This window comes from Psammomys obesus, unplaced genomic scaffold (genome assembly GCF_907164565.1).
Source record: "Psammomys obesus unplaced genomic scaffold, mPsaObe1.curated_primary_1811, whole genome shotgun sequence".
Taxonomy (NCBI): Eukaryota; Metazoa; Chordata; class Mammalia; order Rodentia; family Muridae; genus Psammomys; species Psammomys obesus.
Genome location: NW_026588752.1, coordinates 11,714,886 through 11,735,056, shown reverse-complemented (window position 1 = coordinate 11,735,056; position 20,171 = coordinate 11,714,886). Strand labels below are relative to the sequence as shown.

The 20,171-nt window shown below is 43.2% G+C and overlaps 1 protein-coding gene across 1 annotated transcript in view; it reads left to right on the top strand.

The window, feature by feature from the left end:
• Dock2 (dedicator of cytokinesis 2) overlaps window positions 1–20,171 on the top strand; it is a 403,875-nt gene that overhangs the window by 75,548 nt on the left and 308,156 nt on the right. The window contains exons 16-22 of the mRNA XM_055604610.1: window positions 2,384–2,456; window positions 2,573–2,676; window positions 5,329–5,512; window positions 5,634–5,731; window positions 7,498–7,587; window positions 8,745–8,845; window positions 9,913–10,047. Of these exons, the coding sequence (XP_055460585.1) occupies window positions 2,384–2,456; window positions 2,573–2,676; window positions 5,329–5,512; window positions 5,634–5,731; window positions 7,498–7,587; window positions 8,745–8,845; window positions 9,913–10,047 (785 nt within the window). The remainder of the gene's footprint in view (window positions 1–2,383; window positions 2,457–2,572; window positions 2,677–5,328; window positions 5,513–5,633; window positions 5,732–7,497; window positions 7,588–8,744; window positions 8,846–9,912; window positions 10,048–20,171) is intronic.

The following is a 20,171-nucleotide window of genomic DNA, read 5'->3' as shown; positions in this document are numbered from 1 at the left end:
ATCAGTGGAGATAATCTCCCACAGACATAGCCACATGGCCAATCTGATCTGGATAATTCTTCAGTCAAAGTTCCTTCTTTCCAGGTGACTGTAGGTTGCCTGACTGTAGGTTGCAGTCAAGTTGACAATAAAAGGATACTGATTTAGTGGTGGTGGAGGAGAAAAAAATGTAGTGATTTCAAATGTGTAGAATTATGTCCTTCAAAGTCTTTCTCATATAAGTCTTCTAGTTCCACAACATTCTGAAGCTACGAAGTGATGTTTCTTGATAAAAGTACTTCCCCATTAAATAAGTATGATGGACACTGAGAAATCTGAGCCAAGTACAAGCTTCAAAAGGCAAAGTCTTCATTTCAGGCTCTGATGTGGATGTGCTCTGCAGCCTTGTAAAGAGAGTAGTGCATTTTCTCAGCTCCACTGGCCAGTGGGCTGTTCCTTTTCCTCATAGAATCACACCCTAGGCATAGCATTCAGCTGAACATACCTTAGCAATATTTTTTGTTCAAATCTGGGCAGGTATGAAGTTTGACAGTCGTGGGCTTCCGAACAATATGTAGGAATCTATCATGTTTATCTTTGTGTTCAATTCTGGAATCAACTGACCGCACTTACTGGAGGGATATAGAATGATGGAACCATCTTTATTTAGTGCTGAGTTACAGAAGTCATTGTCCATGAGAACATGGCATCTTCTTAGGCACCTCTGCAGGCTCCAAAACAGTAACTTAGCTTGCATCTGGCAGCATATCCCTAGTGACTCAATGAACTAGCCACCAGTTATTTTGTTCACTTAGTCAAAGCAGAATTGTCCCATAGTTTTCTTGAGCAGTGCCAAGCAACCTGTGTTATTTTATTCAGTAAGGAAGAGTGAGAAAGCTTTCAGGAGAATATGAGTCTCTCAAGGGCAAAGATGGCTTTTGTAAACAGTGTTTCAGATACGAGTGGCTGTATATACAAATTGCCAGGTCATTATAATAAGCAGAGAGGAACATCTTGTGTTAGAACGAGACTGAACAGTGAAGCATGAGCAAAGCTTTCACTATCTTTGACAGATATCAGTAGATTCCTTCCGCAGCCTGTGCTCTGCCTAGAGACTCAAGACAAACGCATGACTTCTCTTTGGCAACGGCTACTCATACCACGGCCCTTGCCTTGTTGCTTATGTTCCGATTTTCAACGGTAGGACTCTGTGCGCACGCTCTCTGAAAAGGGACTGGGTAGGTTTTCTGCTCTGTGAGCTCCCTTGCACCCTGGTTAGATTCCTTCTCTGCTAGCTATTGCCACATGACTATTATTGTCACTATTATTGTCACTTGCATGGAACATGAGCTCTTTGGGTTCAGGGGCTACCGTGCACCAGCTTGGCTAGTGCCTTGTGTGGTTGCAGCTCTTGATAACCCTCAGTCTTCAGGGAGAGGACGAAAAAGGCTGGAGGTGCCTATGAGCCTCTCAGCCCTTTTGCTTAGTCTGAAGCACAGGCAGAAGGGTGGACTTCCCCTGTCTCAAATTTTATTTATTTTTTTTAAATAGAAAGTGTTACAACAAACACATCTGTTTGTCTTTTAATAGTCGCCTGCATGGTGCAAGCTTACTCTTCTTTCTAACCCAACTATGGTTCTCGAAGATAGCCTATCTTTTCTGTGTTGTCCTGAATTGTCCGTGTTCAAGAGCCAGGCTGAAAGCACTTCAGTTAACGGTGCTAGCGGGCTGGAGGTAGTTGCATTGGAGGATGATGCTGAGGCCACCTGAGGGTGACTGTCATCATGTAGTGGCTTTCAAGGCAAAAGCATCAGGACATGTGTCCCAAAGAGGGGCTGGGTCTAGATATACATGTTGGATTAAATAAATAAATAAATAAATAAATAAATAAATAAATAAATAAATAAGTGCACACATATACATACATATATATGTACATATATATATATATGATTAAAGCACTTTTATTAGTTTGCATGTGAAAGCCATCAGGCAAAGCCCCTAATGGCCATTGTGAATTTGCTAAATCTGGCTGCAATTGCCAGGGCTCCTGGGGTATGCCCGAAAAATGTGCATGCTGCTGCTTGCAGTGCATCAAGTCACATGCTAAAGTTATGTGATTTTTATATCAATTTGGGGAGATTCATTTTTCCTCACTATAATTTATGGACCTCTTTTCATTGGCTGGGGATGCAATTTGCCAAATGGATTACATCTGATACTTTATTTTCTCCTTATAGCTAGTTCTCATGTAATTTATTTACAGCTCATCAGCCTTGATGGATGGGAAGTAAATCAGCACATACTGTTCCAAGTTAAATGGTCAGGCTGCTGAGGCGGGGGTTGCAGGGGCTGGGGTCCGTTCAACTTAACGTCTCCTGAGCTGTAATTTCTGCCTCCTGAGGTGGCTGTCCCTATTGAAGATATGCAGAGAATCCACCTGCGGTTCATGTTCCGGCACCGGTCATCCTTAGAATGTGAGTATGCCGCTCATGATACGCCCGCAGTCCCAGCAAGGAGAGGGGACAGAAGAGCTGGCTGACTCTTGGCTTTTCGTTTTTCTCTTCTTCTGCCCTTGCAATGCTGTCCCCAGCTAAAGACAAAGGAGAGAAGAACTTTGCCATGTCCTATGTGAAGCTCATGAAAGAAGACGGAACGACACTGCATGACGGGTACCACGAGTTGGTTGTTCTCAAGGTACGGTGGCCTGCAAGGAGCAGAGCAGTGGTAGCGGGATGGCTTAGGTGTTAACAGTGTAGACTCTGAAATCATACTCACCAGGGCTCGTGAGCCTGGACAAAATCTGAACTTCTCTGGACCTTTGGTCCCTCTTCTTTGAGTCCTCAGTGAATCCTTAGGAGGCGGAGATGAGACATGGCTGACAGACAGGACAGTGATGAGCAAAGACCTCAGGAAGTGATAGTGCCAATGTTACAGGAAGAAAAGGGCTCTGAGCTCTTGTCAGGAATATGTGGAAACAATTGAGGGCTGCTACATTGTAGCTGTTACAATCTAGGGCTCCAGACCCTCCTGCTCATTTCACAGCTTCCTGAGTCTCCATTTCACTTTTTATTTTCTTTCCTTCTTTTTCTTTCTTTGTTGCCTTCCTTTCTTTCTTTCTTCCTTCCTTCTTTATTTCTTTCTTTCCTTCCTTCCTTCCTTCCTTCCTTCCTTCCTCTTTCTTTCTTTCTTTCTTTCTTTCTTTCTTTCTTTCTTTCTTTCTTTCTTTCTTCTCTTTCTTCTCTTTCTTTCTTTTCTTCATGGGAGGAGAGGGGAGGACAGTTCCAGGGACTGAATGGAGGATGTCATTTTGAGGCAAGCACCCTGTCACTGAGTTTCATTTTTCACAATGAGTATTTTAAGTCTGCTCCATGATATTCTAACAAAATACCCAAGGCAGGCCACATTGTAATCAAAGGTTTCTTAGCCCTCAACTTTGGGGGTTGGAGACTATGGGACCCACACTGCTAAGCTCTGGTGAGGGCTTCCTTGGCTGTATCATACGTATCATTGCCAAGAGTTTATGTATGAGAAAGAGACCACTTCCCAAACAGAAAGTCAGATTTGGTGCAGCCAACGATCCTTTCTTGAGACATAATCAGGGTTCCAGCGAGGGTACCTTAATTCCTTCCAAGGACAGTGCCACACTGGCCCAAAGATCTCCAAAGGCTCTTTTCAACTCCATGCTGGCCATCAGGTGTCCAGCCTATGAGTGTTGGGAACTGTATTCATTGCTCCTCTCACTGAAGTGACAAAATATCTGGCAAAAATGCCAAAGGAAGGAAGGACTATTTGGACTCTATAATTCCAGAATAAAATACTGGAGATAGGAGCTTCAAGTCACACTGCATCCTAGACAGCCAGCAGGAGATAGCCATAAGTAACCAGAGACCCAGAACATGAATGAGGCTGCTCACGTCTAGGGCAGGGTCCCCAACCTCAATCAATCCAATCTATTATTTATTATTTTATTATTTTCTTGAGACAGGGTCTCACTATGGAATCCTGCTGGCCTGGAACTCCGTATGTAGACTAGGCTAACGAACTCACAGACATCTGCTTGCCTCTGCCTCCTAAGAGCTGAGATGAAAGATATATGCCATCACAGCTGGCTAATGAACTCGGACTAGGAACTGTCTCAGAGTCATGCCTAGAGGTTTGTCTCCTAAGGGATCCTAGATCTTATCAGGTTAGCAGTTGGAGCTAACCATCACATTCAAGCCACAGCAAGCGGTTACAGCGGTACGTGTGGAAACTCAACAAGATGAAGAGGCTGTGTGGGCTCTAAAGTCTATGCATGTGCCCACTCTTCTGATTTTTAACCTTCACGAGCTTGAGCTGGTCACAAACTGGGATGCAGAGCATTTTCTTGGATCTTCCCTGTGTCAGGACAAGAGGATACAGCTATCAGGCCCAAGCTGGAGGCAAAGCATACAGCAATAGTTAAGAGATCAGCAAGGGCCAGACCTTCATCTCAGACTTCTCAGCCTTCAGGCCGCAATTGCTCTGACACCCATGCTGGACATGGCCATCATAATCTCATCATGATACTTTTCTCTGAGATTCTTCGCCCTTCTCAAAAGGCTCTTTTCTTTTACAGCCTTTGTTTTCCCCTTCATCACAATAGAGTAATTCTTGGCTTGAAGGTCTTTCTTTCCCAACAGTCTGTGAACTTCTTGGGGGGCAGAAGAGCAATGACAACTCATTTTCCTTTTCACTTGACTGCGTCAAACCTCATTTCCCTCATCTGCAAACTGAGGATAGCAGGATATGCTTCCAATGGTTATGAGCCTTAAATGAGGTAAATGGATACAGGAAAGGGTCCCGGTGCAGGTCCCATTGCAGAGTGAGGACCTAGTAGGCATGGTTTCCTATAATGCTTTCTCTCTGCTCAGAAGTCTGATGACACAGTTTGTGCATGAGGAAGATGACCCAGAGAGGCCAAAGAATGAATCCATGGTGACATGGACTTGAATGACAGAGAAGGTCCAGGGCTATGGCTTTTGTCACTAACCTTTAGTTTGGAATGGATTCCCTATATTACTGGCAAGCATCTTACCTTTTCTTTTTGTCTCAAAAATTTAAGATGGATCATTTGTGGTCTGGGAGTTTCAATTCCCTTATAACCCTTTAGTACAGTTTATAAAGCCACCCCGTTTCTGTTGATGTGATTTTGGATTTCTACCTGCTTTGAGGGAAAACAGCCCTGCCTCATACTGCTTCTTTGATGATTTCCTTGCTGTTTCAGGACACCACATCTTACAGCATATGATTCAACCACTACAAGCGCTGTGTGGCATCACATAATGTGGTCTTACCCTGGAGCAGTAACCAAAGTGTTGTTTCTAGGGAGACAGCAAGAAGATGGAAGATGCCAGCGCTTACTTGACACTTCCTTCTTATCGACACCATGTGGAAAACAAGGGAGGCACCCTAAGCCGGAGCTCCAGCAGCGTTGGGGGCCTTTCTGTCAGCTCCCGAGATGTATTCTCCATTTCCACCCTGGTGTGCTCCACAAAGCTCACCCAGAACGGTAATGGGACCACTGAAAGCTGGGTCTGCGGTGCTTACTCACAGGAGCATAAGGCCTAGAGGAGGCCAACTGTAGATGGTTTAACCAGTAACAAAAGCTCCTTTCTGGATTCTTCTCTTAGTGGGTTTGCTGGGTTTGCTGAAGTGGCGGATGAAGCCGCAACTGCTCCAGGAAAACTTAGAGAAGTTGAAGATTGTGGACGGAGAGGAAGTAGTGAAGGTCAGTGGGGCCTTGCTTGCATTCATCCTGACTTCTTAAGCATCTGAGCATCTAGCTCCATCCAGCATCTAGAAGAGCAACCATTAGGCCAACTCATTATCGATTTGTTGTTGTTGTTGTTGTTGGTGGTGGTGGTGGTGGTGATGATGTTTTCTCTTGCTCTTGGAAGTCAGAGCAGTGTCAGAGCTGCAAGGGGTGAAACAAGATTTTGAAGGGGTGGGATGGCTTGACCTCTGATGATAGCATGCTTCCCCAATCCACCATGAAGGATCCCTACTAGAAAATCCAGGCAGGCATTGAACACTGGGCATCAAAACAACTGGCTGAATTAGGCCCTGGAAATAAACCAACTTGGATGTAGATCTCAACTCTCCCACTTCCGTGTTTTATGTCATAATATTATGACTATGACACATTTCTCAGGATTGTTATGAGCCTCTGTAGTGATAACATTTAAAAATTACTCAACGCAGTCTCTTATGCATAGTGCATAACAATAGGTGAGTTACAGCATGTGAAACATGGGAAATTCAATATATTTAACTAATATTCTTGTTGTTACACACTGTCACATGTAGTAATATAGTAACAGTACGGTCTCTTAATACTATGTGCATATTGGTAGAAATACAAAGATATTTAGCTTGTGCTTCATGGGAAAGAGAAAGACATCAGGGCTTACATCTTAGTAAAGCAGGTAGAAAACAATGCAAATGCCAATATTGCTTCCTCATGGCAGTAAAGAATACAATGCTTCTAGACAGCAGGTCTAGTTAAACCAGCTCTCCTCTGCAGCACTGTGGATTCGAACAGGTCTCTCAGTGGTCCTGGTGATAGTGTTTCCATCAAGAACTTGGAATAGCTAGAAAGTAGAGATCAGACTTTGCATGGTCACTTTGGGTGTAAAGGGACCATGGGAAATTTATCGTTTACCTCTTAGGAGGGAAGAGGGGAATCAAGCTTGATTTAATTGCTCAACCCTGGGAAACAGTGACAGTATTTCCTGATCAATGCTTTAAATATACATCATTGACCCATCTACCTAATTTAGCAATGGCAAAGGAATTTTCCCAGGCCAGTTTTCTTTGGGCGGCCTAGAAAAGTCAGCTTGCGGGGGGTGGGGGTGGAGCGGGATTACTTTGCCTTCTTGTTTTCTATTATTTTCTTCTTTAAAAACATTTGGTTATTGAATTTTGTTATTATTTACATACAATAATATAGCTACAGAGAACTGTCAAATGCAACTCAAAGAATTCTTGTACATGTGCACCCTATCTAGCTTATGAAGGTACAGGATATTGGTAGGTTCGCTGAAGGTCACCCTTGCACCTCCATCAGAGGCGTGACCGTCTTTATTGATTTCTTCTTGTCAATTATTTTTGTTGGTGGTGGCAGTGGTGGTGATATGGTTTTTCCCTTGCCCTTGGAGGTTGAGAGCAAGAGACTGAGAATTGGCATTGTATGTCTGACTTATTTTATTTAATACAGTGTTTGCAGAGTCTTCCTCATTGTTGTCCATGGAAGTAGGTTGCTTTTCTTCCATATGGTGCAAAATCCTGCCATGGGAACTGTCCTTCTATGTGTCTCTGTGTCATTGATGTGGGGTCATGTCACTCTAAGTCCCGTGGCTTGTGCATGAAACTGCTCTGAGCCCCTTGAATGTGGCCCAGGGGATGTGTGCTCCTATTCTCTGGAAAGGACACACAGGAATGAGATTTGTGGGCTATCTGGCCTCTTTCTGAATACAACTGTCCTTCTTTATCCAGTTCCTCCAGGACACTCTGGATGCCCTCTTCAACATCATGATGGAACACTCTCAAAGTAATGAGTATGACATCCTCGTCTTTGATGCTTTGGTAAGAGAGTGGGGACAATTGTTCGGCAACATCAGGTTTGAATGCTTGTCTCACTGTGAGAAAACTGAGAACATATGGGCTGTGGTTCTTTCCAGGAATATTTGGAGGTTTTGGAACCTTTGGTAAACAGACTGAGTAGCTGCTGACTCTCTTCAGTGTTTCCAGGATATTTGAGAATCTGAAGCATGGCAGATTCTCATGGTGGATGTGGGGATTAAGTGTTGAGGTCAGATTTTTTGGTGTCTAGTTGACAGCTCATGAGATTGCAGATGTAGAGCTAGTCTGAGACCAGGTTAAAGCACCCAGATGTTACCCTATCTATCTTACCATCTCTCCTTGGTGTCTTATAATTAACCAGGGTCATTTTGCTTTTGCTAGTGAACTTTTCAGCATGGAATACCATCTGCACTTTGGTTTGCCTACCTATAGGGTGTCACTCTTGTCTCTCTTGCAACTTCAATTTTCTCCATGCTATGTGAAAAGAATCATGGGAAACATCTGGGGCTTGAGGTATATCCCTGTGTCAGAATACTCAACAGCATGTGGCAGGCTCTGGGTTTCACCTCTCCTCACTGTCAATAAATTAATAAATACATTTAATATAATTAAGAGGACAGGAAGAAAAACTGTTGGGGTTATCCATGACCAGCAAACATTTGATGCAGTAGCTCGGTGTCATGGGTGTTTGCATTTTGGAGAACATATCACTCAGAGATAAATGTGGCTTTCTTAAGTGCAATTCAAGAAGGTCCCCTAGAATGTTAGCCGTACAGGAATGTTGCTTCATGACTAAAGGTCCTTTGATTAAATTATCGATGGAAATCCTAAATGTTGCATGAGCCTCTTGGAGATTCATAATGCAAAGAAGTATATAACCGACTGCAGAGGTCCTGTAACAAAGAAGGTAGTCTAATGGCAACCTGAGATTTCTCTCAGTTGAGCAGGAAATCCTTTTATCTTCTAATACCCCAAAGCACACTTTTTGAAATATTCCTTTTTCAAGAGACAATGTATTAGTGAAAAGGATTAATTATTCATTAGAGGGATTAACTCTCGGACAAAAAATATTGCGACAAGAGTTCGGTAATAGCAGGTGAATAGGCTCCTGCTCTGGGTACCCTCTCAGAGCACCCCCAATAATTCTGGTTCTTCTTCAGATCTACATAATAGGACTCATCGCAGACCGGAAATTCCAGCATTTTAACACCGTTCTGGAGGCTTACATCCAACAGCATTTCAGCGCTACCTTGGCCTACAAGTAAGTGGCTGTGTATACAGGGATTTCCTATGTACCTGAGTTGGTCCTGGCAAGATACAGGGACACAGGGAACTTGAGCATTTCTCAAGGGGTGAGTTCTCCCTTTTCTTCCTTCCTTCCTTCCTTCCTTCCTTCCTTCCTTCCTTCCTTCCTTCCTTCCTTTCTCTTTCTCTCTCTCTCTCTATCTCTCTCTGTTTCTTTCTTGGTTTTTTTTTCATTTTTTTTTTAGACAGTGTGTTGCCTTGGCTGTCCTGGACTCCCTTTGTGGACCAGGCTGGCCTCGAACTCACAGAGATCCGCTTGCTTCTGCCTCCCTGTGTTCTGGAATTACAGGCATGCTACACTGCCCTGCTTGAATTCTTCCTTTTCTGGTAAATTATCTAGCCCATGCTTGGATGTTTCACATATCCTTAAATAACCAAAAACCCAGAGATTGGGTGAATAGTTTACATTGGTAAATAAGCAAGCAATTTATTGGATCATTGAGCTAGTCAACTGTTGTTTATTGAGAAGTTACCTGTGAGCACCAATGTGCTTGCTCAGTAGCTCAGTGTTGATTGGATGAAGGAGACCCAGGGTCAAAGATGAAAACCCGCAGGAAAATTCAGTGGCAGCCAGCTTATGAAGAAACCTTGAATGATGGGCCAAATATTCCAAAGTCTGACCTCCTGCTAATGAATAGCTGTAGAAAGTTTCTAATCAAAGGAGCTCCATGACAATTACAGTAACATGTCTATATAGAAAAAAAAAGTGGAAAAAGACATTATGACCGTCATTCTTACTCACCCCTGATTATGCCTAGTTTTTTTTTTCCCCCTCATCAAAAGATTATTTTTTACCTCACTACTTTATCTCTGCTGGCTTTTTTATGGGCAGGAAATACTTATTCATTGCCTGTAATAAATGCATTTTGAAGCAGTTATTTTTGTGCTTGCAAATGAGTCGCGAGCTTTGCTGCACCGCCACCTTTAACCTTTGATTGAATGCCTTATAATTTCCTGAGCAAACTAATTACCATGCTGTGGATTAGAGAGAGCCGTATTTTGAAAATATTATCCCTTATTCAGGAAACTGATGACGGTGCTGAAGACGTACTTGGATACCTCCAGCAGAGGGGAGCAGTGTGAGCCCATCCTCAGAACTCTCAAAGCTTTAGAATATGTGTTCAAGTTCATTGTTCGGTCTAGGACGCTATTCTCACAGTGAGTATTTGTTGCGCAAGAGTGATTGATTAGCTCTGCAAACAATACAATACAACAATACAATAATTTTTTTTACCATAGATTTTTTTTTCCTTATTTAAAATAGAGAATTTTTCTTAAAAAGAAATCACACCAGGATTGGAGCTCTGACATGATGGTAGAGGGCTTGCAGACCATCTATGTGGCCCTGGGCTTTATCCCTAGCGCCACATACAAAACAAGACAAAGCAAAGACAGACAGGAAAAAAAGAATATAGCTAGATTTTGATTTTAAAATAGCAAACTTGAAAATTTAAATCAAGTCTAGACCTCATAAATATATAATAATTTTATTCTCTAAGCTCGTTTGGGAAAGGCAAAAGGAATAATACCACGTGACAATGATGTCTCACCCAGTGAATGTGATTTATGGGATTTGAGTCTGTTTTGTTTAGTTTAACATTCTTCATTTGACAAGGGAGGAGCAGTCCTGCTAGGCCACAGAGGAGGACTTTGCAGCCAGTCCTGAAGATACCTGATAAAACAGGGTCAGGTGAAAGGGGAAGAGGTCCTCCCCAGTCAGTGGACTTGAAAGGGGCAGGGAGGATATGAGGGAGGGAATGAGGGAGCAGGATACAGCTGGGATACAGAGTTAATAAAATGTAACTAATAATAAAATGAAAAAAAAAACATTCTTCATTTGAGTTAAGATTATTTAAGGAAAATTTCTAGGACTCTGTGTTCAGTGTTGGAGGGGCTGCCGGTGGAAGAGCAGAACTCAAGGGGTTTGCCATTAATTTGGCTCTTGCAGGCAGTGACAGCAGATGGGCTGACTGGTTTCTGGGGCTTTGCTGCCTGCCCTGGAGATTCTCATAGCCAACAGAAGTGATTATGTGTCAGTGAACCTTAGGAGACTTTGATGGGTCAAGATCAGTGTTTGGCTATCTTCCTGAAGGGCTCTGGAGATGGAGTAACTCAAATGTAACCCACCAAAGACTTGCTTTGTGTTTATCTTAGCTGTATGATAAAGTTAGGTGGTGTTGATTAAATGTGTGTCAGATTAGTTATGTGTGGTAGGAAATTAAAAAAAAAAATCTTCAAGGGTTATAACATCTAGACCAGCGGTTCTTAACCTGTGGGTCATGACCTCTTTGAGGGGGGGGGAGTGGGTCAAACAGCCCTTTCACAGGGGTTGCCTAAGACCATCAGAAAACACAGATATTTACATTATGATTCGTGATAGTAGCAAAGCTACAGTTATGAAGTAGCAAGAACAATAATTTTGTGGGTGGGGTCACCACAAAATGAGGTGCCGTATTAAAGGGTCGCAGCATTAGGAAGGTTGAGGTCCACTGATCTAGACGCTTACTAGCATGAAGACTACTCAACTGAAACCGAGTTGGAGAGAAACAAGACTTCATTTTAGTTCATAATATTGAAAAGCTCAGGAGTTAGACAGGGCTTAGCTGTGCTCCTGTCCAGATGCTAAGTATCATAGGACTTCCCACCTCCCTCCACTCTGGGTTGGACTCTGCTTGCATTTCTTGGTCACTTTTGAGGCAGGTTCCGCTGAAGCTGCCCCTGTTTCCTTGTCATTCCAGCAACATTTTGTATCACGGACAGTCTTAGGTTACGTGCTCAGATCTTAAGCAGACAGCATGGCTGTGGGACTCAGTGAACTGTGCATTTGTGGTCGTGTGTGCCACGGGTAAAGCCAGTTACTTGCAGTATAGACTTTGGCTGACAGATGCCTTACTAAAAGAAAGCTGACTTCTGGAGTTATAGCACGTGATAGCGACAGCGGAAGAATGGCACAGGTTTCACACTCAAAAAGGTATCTACTTTGGAATTTTTCTAAAACATTAAACTTTCAGGTAAAGAATAAAATGATGCCCCAATCCTGAATGCCTTAGTTTACTTAAAAAGTGAAGTATCTGTTCCAAATTCCCTAGCTTGCCAGTTAAATTCTTACAAGTTTGGGTGATTTCTTTTCAATTAGTTCTGAACCAACGGTCGATTCCTGTATTTGTAAGAGTGACTTTCTTGGAATTCAAGGAATCAGACTTTGGTAGTTCCAGATACAGGGGTCAGGATTTCTCATCTCTTCTTCTGAGAGAGAACATTTGATCTGTGAGCATAGGTCATACCATTTGATTTATCGTATCTTCTTCCAGTATTTTAGTATATTCTCCTTTTCTTCCTCTCTCTGTCCCTCTTTCTTTTCTTCTTGTGTTTTTCCTTTCAGATTTCTCTCCCATATCCTGGAACATTCTTTCATTTTCTTTCTTCTCTACCTCCAAGCACACCATCTTGTAGAATGTCTAGCCCTTCAGGGTAACTTTGCTACTCAGTGGCTTCTGGTTTTCTAGGGTGTGGGGCTGGAATTTCTTGGATCTCAAGCATATGAGACATGCACAAACATTTGGGTAGAAGTGACGTCTTTATGGCAGCAAAGAAATAATCTCAAACATTTTGAGATTATTGTTATTTATTTTTATTATTATTATTATTTTATTATTATTATTATTTTCAGATTATTATCTGAACTAAAATGCACATTGACCTACAGAGTGTCTGCAGCCTCCTAACAGGAGCTGCTAGATGCTCTGTGTCCTATTCCTGCAGAGTCGTTAGCAATGGTCTGTTTCTCCTGAGTCTGTAAGGGCACTGGGAGGTTGTGGTACTTTCCCATGAGGGACGTATTACTTGGAAACCAGAAAGGAGAATATCAATGATTGAGTTCTACAGACAACTGGAGAGGAATAACATAATTATTGCTTTGAAGCTCATTGTTTCTAAGATACTCCTTTGTTCTTTTGTTCTATGTGCATAGTTGCTGATCTAATTGCCAGTATTTGTTCCCCTACAATTTCTCTTTGTACGTACTTCACTCAAACTCTTGAGAGGGTGAGGATTCTCCAGTATCAACATACAGGGTGCAGCTGGGTATGGACAGAAGAGAAAACGTTGATAAGTGGAATTTTTATTTTACTATGTTTTAAGGGGTGGGGGAATGATTCCTTTCTATATCCAGAGCTAAGGAAGGTGAGGTTCTTGTAGCCTTTTGTGTCACTAGCTGCCAAGTTCAGGGTCTGGGGCAGGTATCTCTGGCAGGACACAAGTCTGAGCCACAGCGGTAATGGAAACTGGTACAATGGGTCCTAGCTTCTACCATGAGAAATCCCTAAATGTTGATGCATGTATCCAACAGATCCCAAGTGGCCAACAGATCCCAAGTGGCCATAAACATTCATACCCATCAGCCTTTTGTAGACTGATTGATTCCTCAGGTGGAATAAATCACAACTGAGAAGCACTCGGAAACACTGAAAGGACTGTCTACTAAATATTGACCTTCTTTGCAAAGTCCCTTTCAGCATCTGTTAGTCCTAAGGCTCAAATAGCCAGCTGTACCAAGCCATGAGGTTTCTGAGATGTGGCTTTACATGGAGTTGAAAACAGGTTGTATTCCCTAGATCTGTGATGCACATTGTTCAGGCAATTGATCAATGAATCTGCAGAGCCTGTGAGAGAATAGCTCTCAAGGGGAGGAGATCCTGAGCCTGGAGCTGTAACAGCCTTTGGTCCCATTCATCCTTGCTCCTCGTAGATCTGAATACCTCTAGAATTCAGGAGGCATTAAGTGTGACTTCCTGAGCATGTGGTCATGTACACAGACCTAGGGGACATGTCTGTCACAGGAAGCACCCGCTTGAGGTACGGACTGAGCCTCTCCTAACTTCAGTTTTCTTATCTATAAGCAGTGGCCCATCTTTTAGTGTTTTAATGAGGGAATGAGATTGTTCAGAAAAAGTGTTTCCTGTGGGATTTCATGAATGTGATACCCAGAGAGACAGCAAGGATATGGCAATGCTGTTACCTAGGAGATACAAAAAGCCTGGCTATGACGGTTAGTTTTTGTCACCTTGACACAATCAATGGTCACATGGGAAAAGGGAATCTCAACTGAAGAATTTCCTCCATTGGATTGGCATCTTTTATTCCCATGTACCACACTGGACTTTGCTAGGTACATGGTCCTGCCTCAAGCTCTCTGTACCTCTCCACAGGGGTTTGCTTGCTAACTTCCTCAACTCTTTCATACCTTCGCTCAAACATCCTTTTTTTCTCCTTTAAAATTTTTATAATTAATGTACACTATAATGGTGTTTATTAGGATATTTTCACACACATATCATCAAATCTTGCTCATATCCACCTCTACTTTCACACCCCATTGGTTCCTTTCTTCCTTCAATAGTCCCTCTTCTGCTGTCATGTCATACACACATACATGGTATGTTGGTTGATTTTTTTGTTAACTTAACACAGGCTAGAGTAATTTGGGAAGACAAGGCCTCAATTGATGAAATGCCCCCACCAGACTAGCCTGGGGGCATTTTCTTGATTGGGGATTGATAATGTGGAAGGGCCCCACTATCAACAGTGCTTTCAACCCCAAGGCTGGTGATCCTGGATGCTATAAGAAAGCAGGCTGAGCACGCTGAAAGGAGTAAGCCAGCAAACTTGTACCTTACCTTGGTCTCTGCTCCAGTTCCTGCCTCCAGGTTCCTTCCTGAGTTCCTGCTCTGGCATTCCTCACGCTCTGTTATCGTAGCTATAGAAACCCTAATTAAGATATGTGGGTTGTATACATATATCTGTGTATAATCTAGATTCTACATACAAGGAAAAACAAGGCATTTTGTTTCCTGCCCCAATTCCCCTCTCTTGTTTCTCCTTCATCCCTCTCTTTTGACAGCTTCTCCCTCATAGTTTCCATGTACTTTCACGTTATATGTGTGTGTGCATCTACACGTATGTGCATGTGTGTATGTCTGTGTTTAATCCTAGATTTGGCACATAAGGGAAAACAGGTGGTGTTTGTATTTCTGGGTCTGGATTATTTCACTTAACTCAACCATCTCCAGCTGCGCCCTTTCCTGCAAGTGCCATAATGCCATTCCTCTTTATTGCTCCATCAGACACCAGTGAATAACAGGAGGCCTTGGGAGGGTTTGGAAAGCTACCCTTGCTATAGATAAGACCCTGCAGGCAACCATGACTTTATCCACACTCCCAAGAGTTGAATCAAGAAAAACTACCACAGAGCAGCTTCTTGGGAAGAGAAACACGCTGCATTCCTAAGGGAGCTTCTGCAGGTGTCAGCCCAGAGCTCACCCAGGAGCCTAGAAAGACTGCTGTGGTGTAGACGGTATTTTGAATTACGTTGGTGCCACCCATTAATACAGGCTGTAGGAGCATGGTGCATAGCTCCAGGCAGCAACTCTGGTCTGGCTCATCTCCCTGGGCTGAACACTCCCACCCTTTCTCTGGATGTTTTTAGTATCAATAGGAACCGAACCCAGGCTCAAGTTCTCAGAGATCCCTTGGCATTTTTATTTTGTGGCTTGCTTTATTCTGCGCATATCCTGCCTCTTTGGCCTCTACTTACATGTCCCTGAAGCCCAGGTTTCTCCTGTGAAAATAGCCAACCTCAAGGTCATAGATGCACTGGATAGCAGGGTTGTCTGAGCAAAGCCTGAGCATGCCCAGTGCAATCTGTACTCAGAGGGAATGCATAAGCCTCTGTCTTCTTAAACAAATATGAATTTAACTTGCCAGTGTGATTTGTTTTCATTGTTCACGTATGAATAAATATTAAAATGCAATCATCTGTTTATGCTGAGCCCAAGCTGGAATGCCTGTCACACCACTACGCCCATTCCTCCTGCATGTAATTTGTTTGCATGTTAATGCCATTTATTCCTATGTAAGCCTCTGTTTTCGGGTTTGAATATAATTCTACTTTTTGATGACAGTAATGGCTCTGTAAACTTCACAATTGCAGTTAAATGGGATTATTTTATGATAACATTAACTTGGCATCATATCAAGATGGGAAAAAAAACCCTGTCATCAAAGGGATATTGTCTAACAGTTACATCTCTTTAATTTATTACGTGTTTTGTGAGTTGCTGAGCTGCTGAGGAGGAGCTAACAGCCTGTTTCTCATAAGCAAACATGCAAGCACTTTGTCAACTGTTGAATAAGTTGCTGGTGGGATAAATTGTGCACATGCATAGACTCTTAAGCAGTTCTCTTTTCCTTTGGTTTTGGAAATACCAGTAAACATTTGTTGAGTATGTTTTATAGGGTAGGCACTCTGTTAAGAGTTGTGATATTAGTAACTCGTGGTGATGTGTTGGGTATGATAATCATGCCACCAGCCATCAAGTCTGTACTCAGAAGGAATGCATAAGCCTCTGTCTTCTTAAACAAATGAAAGGCAGACGTCAAGAATGGGCACTGATGAAAGGCAACCATGGTTCACAAAAGACAGACAGAGGTGGCGACCGTGCTTCACCTGGGAAACTTCAGTGATTCGTTTCACGGGAGATATTTTAAACACTGAAAGGTATTTATGAAGGCAGCCACAGGGAGAAAAGACAGCCCTGCCTTTCCGATGCACCCTTGGCATATGAACCCTGGTTACTCTTGCTCCTGCCGCATGCAATTGTCTGTTAAGTCTCTTCTCTGACTCTACACCACCTGCTGTCACAAACTTACAAATCAGCATCATATTTGTTCTTCAGAGGAGGACATGGGGCCCAGAAAGGTACAGGAAATGGCTCTCGGCCACCCGCTGGATGTTGGTGGGAGAGAGCCTTGTCTCTTGTAGTATATTCTGTTGTATGTGAGTAGCAGGCATGGAAAGGATAGTGCTATGATTTGGGTAATGTCTCCCAAAAGTCCATGTATTAGACACTTGGTTCCTATCCTGTGGTGCTTTTGTCCAGGGGTAGACCCTTTAAGAGGTGGAGCTTAGTGGGAAGTCTTCAGACTTTTGGGGAGATGCCCAGTGGAGAGGACTGTGAGGTCCTAGTGTGAGGGAATCCTTTGTTCCCTAGCCTTGAAGTCTCCAACTGTGAGCCAAAAGGAACCTTTTCACTTTCTAAGTTGATTGTGTCGGGTGTTTGTAATAGGGAGGGACAGCTGGCTTATACAAGTAGCTTGTGGGTAAAGTGGCAGTTGTAGATGTTTGGGGACTACAGTTCATCTGGACAGATGGACGGAATCCAATTTGTGAAGAACGTAAACCAGGGAGCTTGGGTTTGTCTTCACGTGTGGAGATTTTTGCCTAGGTTCTGTTCTTCATTCCTGGAAAACATGCTGACTGACCCAGTGCGTTGATAAACCCATCCAAGTAAGTCAGGCAGAGATGTTAAAATTTCTTTACCTGGGTAAACTTTATAAGTCAATGGACATCTATTGGGAGTCCTGATTAAGTTGTTTTCCCGTGGAAACAGTCTCGAAACCCCTGATTTGCGGGAGAGGAAGCCTTTGGGGGTCTGAAGCAGCAGATTAAGCTGATCAGGTTCATGGTTTAGACGAAGCGCTGTGGAGTTGATCCAAGGGAGAAAGGCAATGGCAAATTGAAGCTACTTATTGCAGCAATCTGGGTGTGAAGACTTGAACTTGGGTTCCATGGCAGAGTGGGCTAGAAAAGGAAGCAAGAGGTGAAGGTCTGTAGAAAAACAAGCTATGTCCTCTGTTCCCATCTGTCCTCACTTTAGATGCTGCTCCCAGCTCCAGCCATGGGTGTTTCAGCTGTGCTTCTGGCTCCCCAGCTATAAACTGGGGTTCCCACAATATCCCTCCTAGATTAAAGAACTTGCTAGAGTGTTTTACAGAACTAAGGCTTACATTTACTAGTTACATAGCCCACCCCAATGATACCAGTGCATGTTGGGTAAAGAGCTGGCTGGGCAGCTTGCATATATGTGTCAATTAAACCCTTTAAGGATAGCCCTGGAGGCACAGAAATACATTGGTGTCCCATTAAAGAAAGAAATCAAAGCCCTTTTCCTTGGACAGCTTTGACCAGGAGCAAGCCCAGATTTAAATTCTCCACTTCTCTCCCTTGTGTCTTCTGCAGCTCATGGTTTCTGGCTTGTCCGAAGTCTGCCTTTGTGTGTCTATACCTGCCTCATGTCTGACTGTCTTTCACTTTGTCTGAGTACCTAATAAAGAGCTTTTTCTCTGTATCTATTAAGCAACACAGAAAGCATCTTAGGGGAAGGAATGGCGGATTCTTACAGAAATCTTTAACGGAGTTTTACAGGAAATGAAACTTACTGACTCTGTGACCCAGAAGCACTCAGAAAGCAAATGGAACAAGACAAACAGACTTAGCAAGCAATATCCACATCACTTTCAACATTTATGGTGGATATTTGCTTTATAAGGTCACTTTCGACGTGCTCGCTGTTTTCAGGAAATGATTATGATAGCACACATACATACACACAGCCATGGCTCTCTGGGTTAGGGACACGCAAGGGTGTGTAGCGTAAGATTAAAGCGATGCATTAGCTTAGGTTGCAGAATCTGATTATGTGGGAAATCCAAGGCAAGTCAAATTGGTTGTTACATTGTTCTCTTAAAAGCAGGTCAAACAAATAGGCTGAGCGCACAGCAGGATAGCAGTTTTAAGTCTGAAGTGACCTCAACCTGTGCAGTATTAATTTGCTGTAAGGTAAAGCAGAAGTTTCGTCTGTTTTCATAATAATGTATTGCCACCACACATATGCATTTCACACTACCACCTTCTGGGACTCCCCAAATGCTCAGCCTTCTAGTTCTCCCTTTGGGGGCTTCTGGAGGCTTCATTTCATAGATATGAGGTTAAGGCACAGAGTGTTGGTGAGTGATTTAACCTTAGGGATCTCTCATCTGCTTGGAGATTGAAGAGCAAGGCTCAAGGTCCCAAGCCAATAATCTTACCTTGGTCTTCCCAAGGATCAACCCTTATCTGGTTGATCCAGTCATAAGGCATCTCATTAACATACAAGAAGACACTCATCACTTGGTGATTCCAAGCAGGAGGAATGCAGAGCATTAAGTGTGCTTTAGTAACCGTGTATGTGTGTGTGTGTGTGCGTGTGTGTGTGTGTGTGTGTGGTTTGGGGTGTGAAAAGTTTAACATGTCTCCTGGCACAGCTTGCTGGACATGTACTGCATAGAATGATCTATGCAGAGGTCCAACAGAGATTTGATTTGGATCCTAGGAGAATGGAGAATGAATAACGGAAATAATGTTTTTGAGCAAATCCATCTGAAGCTGCCTTTGAAGCTCTAACACAAGCTAAGGAATGTGATGAAATTGAGGCTATGACCCAGGAACTTAGCCCATTGAAGCGGTGGGCAAAAGGGAAGAGTTCCAAGTAAGCAAGGCCAGGGACACAGGAGAAGAAGCAGGAAAATGCTGCTTTCTAGGAGCTCTTTGAGGGAGCAAAGGGAGGGAGAATCAGCGTCGCTGGCTGAGGCAGTGGCATCATGGTGCAGGGAAGCTGCTGGGAGCTCTCCCAAATAGCCGGCTGTTTCCTGGAGCTTAGCGTTATTTGAACTTGTCTTCTTTTACTATAACAAAACATCCAAGGCTAGCTCGCATTTCCGGAGTGGTGTCTACATCAGCTCAGCTCTGGTGAGGCTGTACGGTGGCTTGTTTCACCATTGCAGAAGCTAGTCAAAGGTGGAAGAGTCATATAACCAGGCAGAAAGCTAGATGACTGGGGAGCAGCCAAGCCTGTTGCCATACGACAACTACTGAACCCCTTCTAAAGGCACAGTCCAGCGACCTAAGGACTTCTGGTGGACGCTACCTCTTGGAGGTTTCTACACCCCTCACTACCACCACACTGATGACCAGGCTAGCAACTTATGAACCCTGTGGGTGGGACACACACAAACCACATTCCTGGAATAGCAGCATCTTTTCTAACATCCAGTCTAAAGGCCACTGGAGAAAGCTGAGTGATCAGGGTGCCAAATGCAATTGATTTCCCATCTTCTTCATGGGAATTGCAAACATTTGGATTGTCTTGTTCTGGGACATGGTACTAGGCCTACTTCTCTAATTGTGGCCTTCAGAGGCTGGATAAACTTCCTCATATTCTGCTCACAGCCATGTATAAGACACTGGTCCTGTCTGCTTCCATTGTCACCTTAAATGGCTTAATTTTGTAGAACAAGACTATCTGCTTTAGACAGTTAAGAAAAAGCCATGGAGGGCATGAGCTGTTCTTTCTTCTAGGATGAAGCAGTGGGTGATTTTTTTCTTGTTAACTCCTTGTTATGAGTCA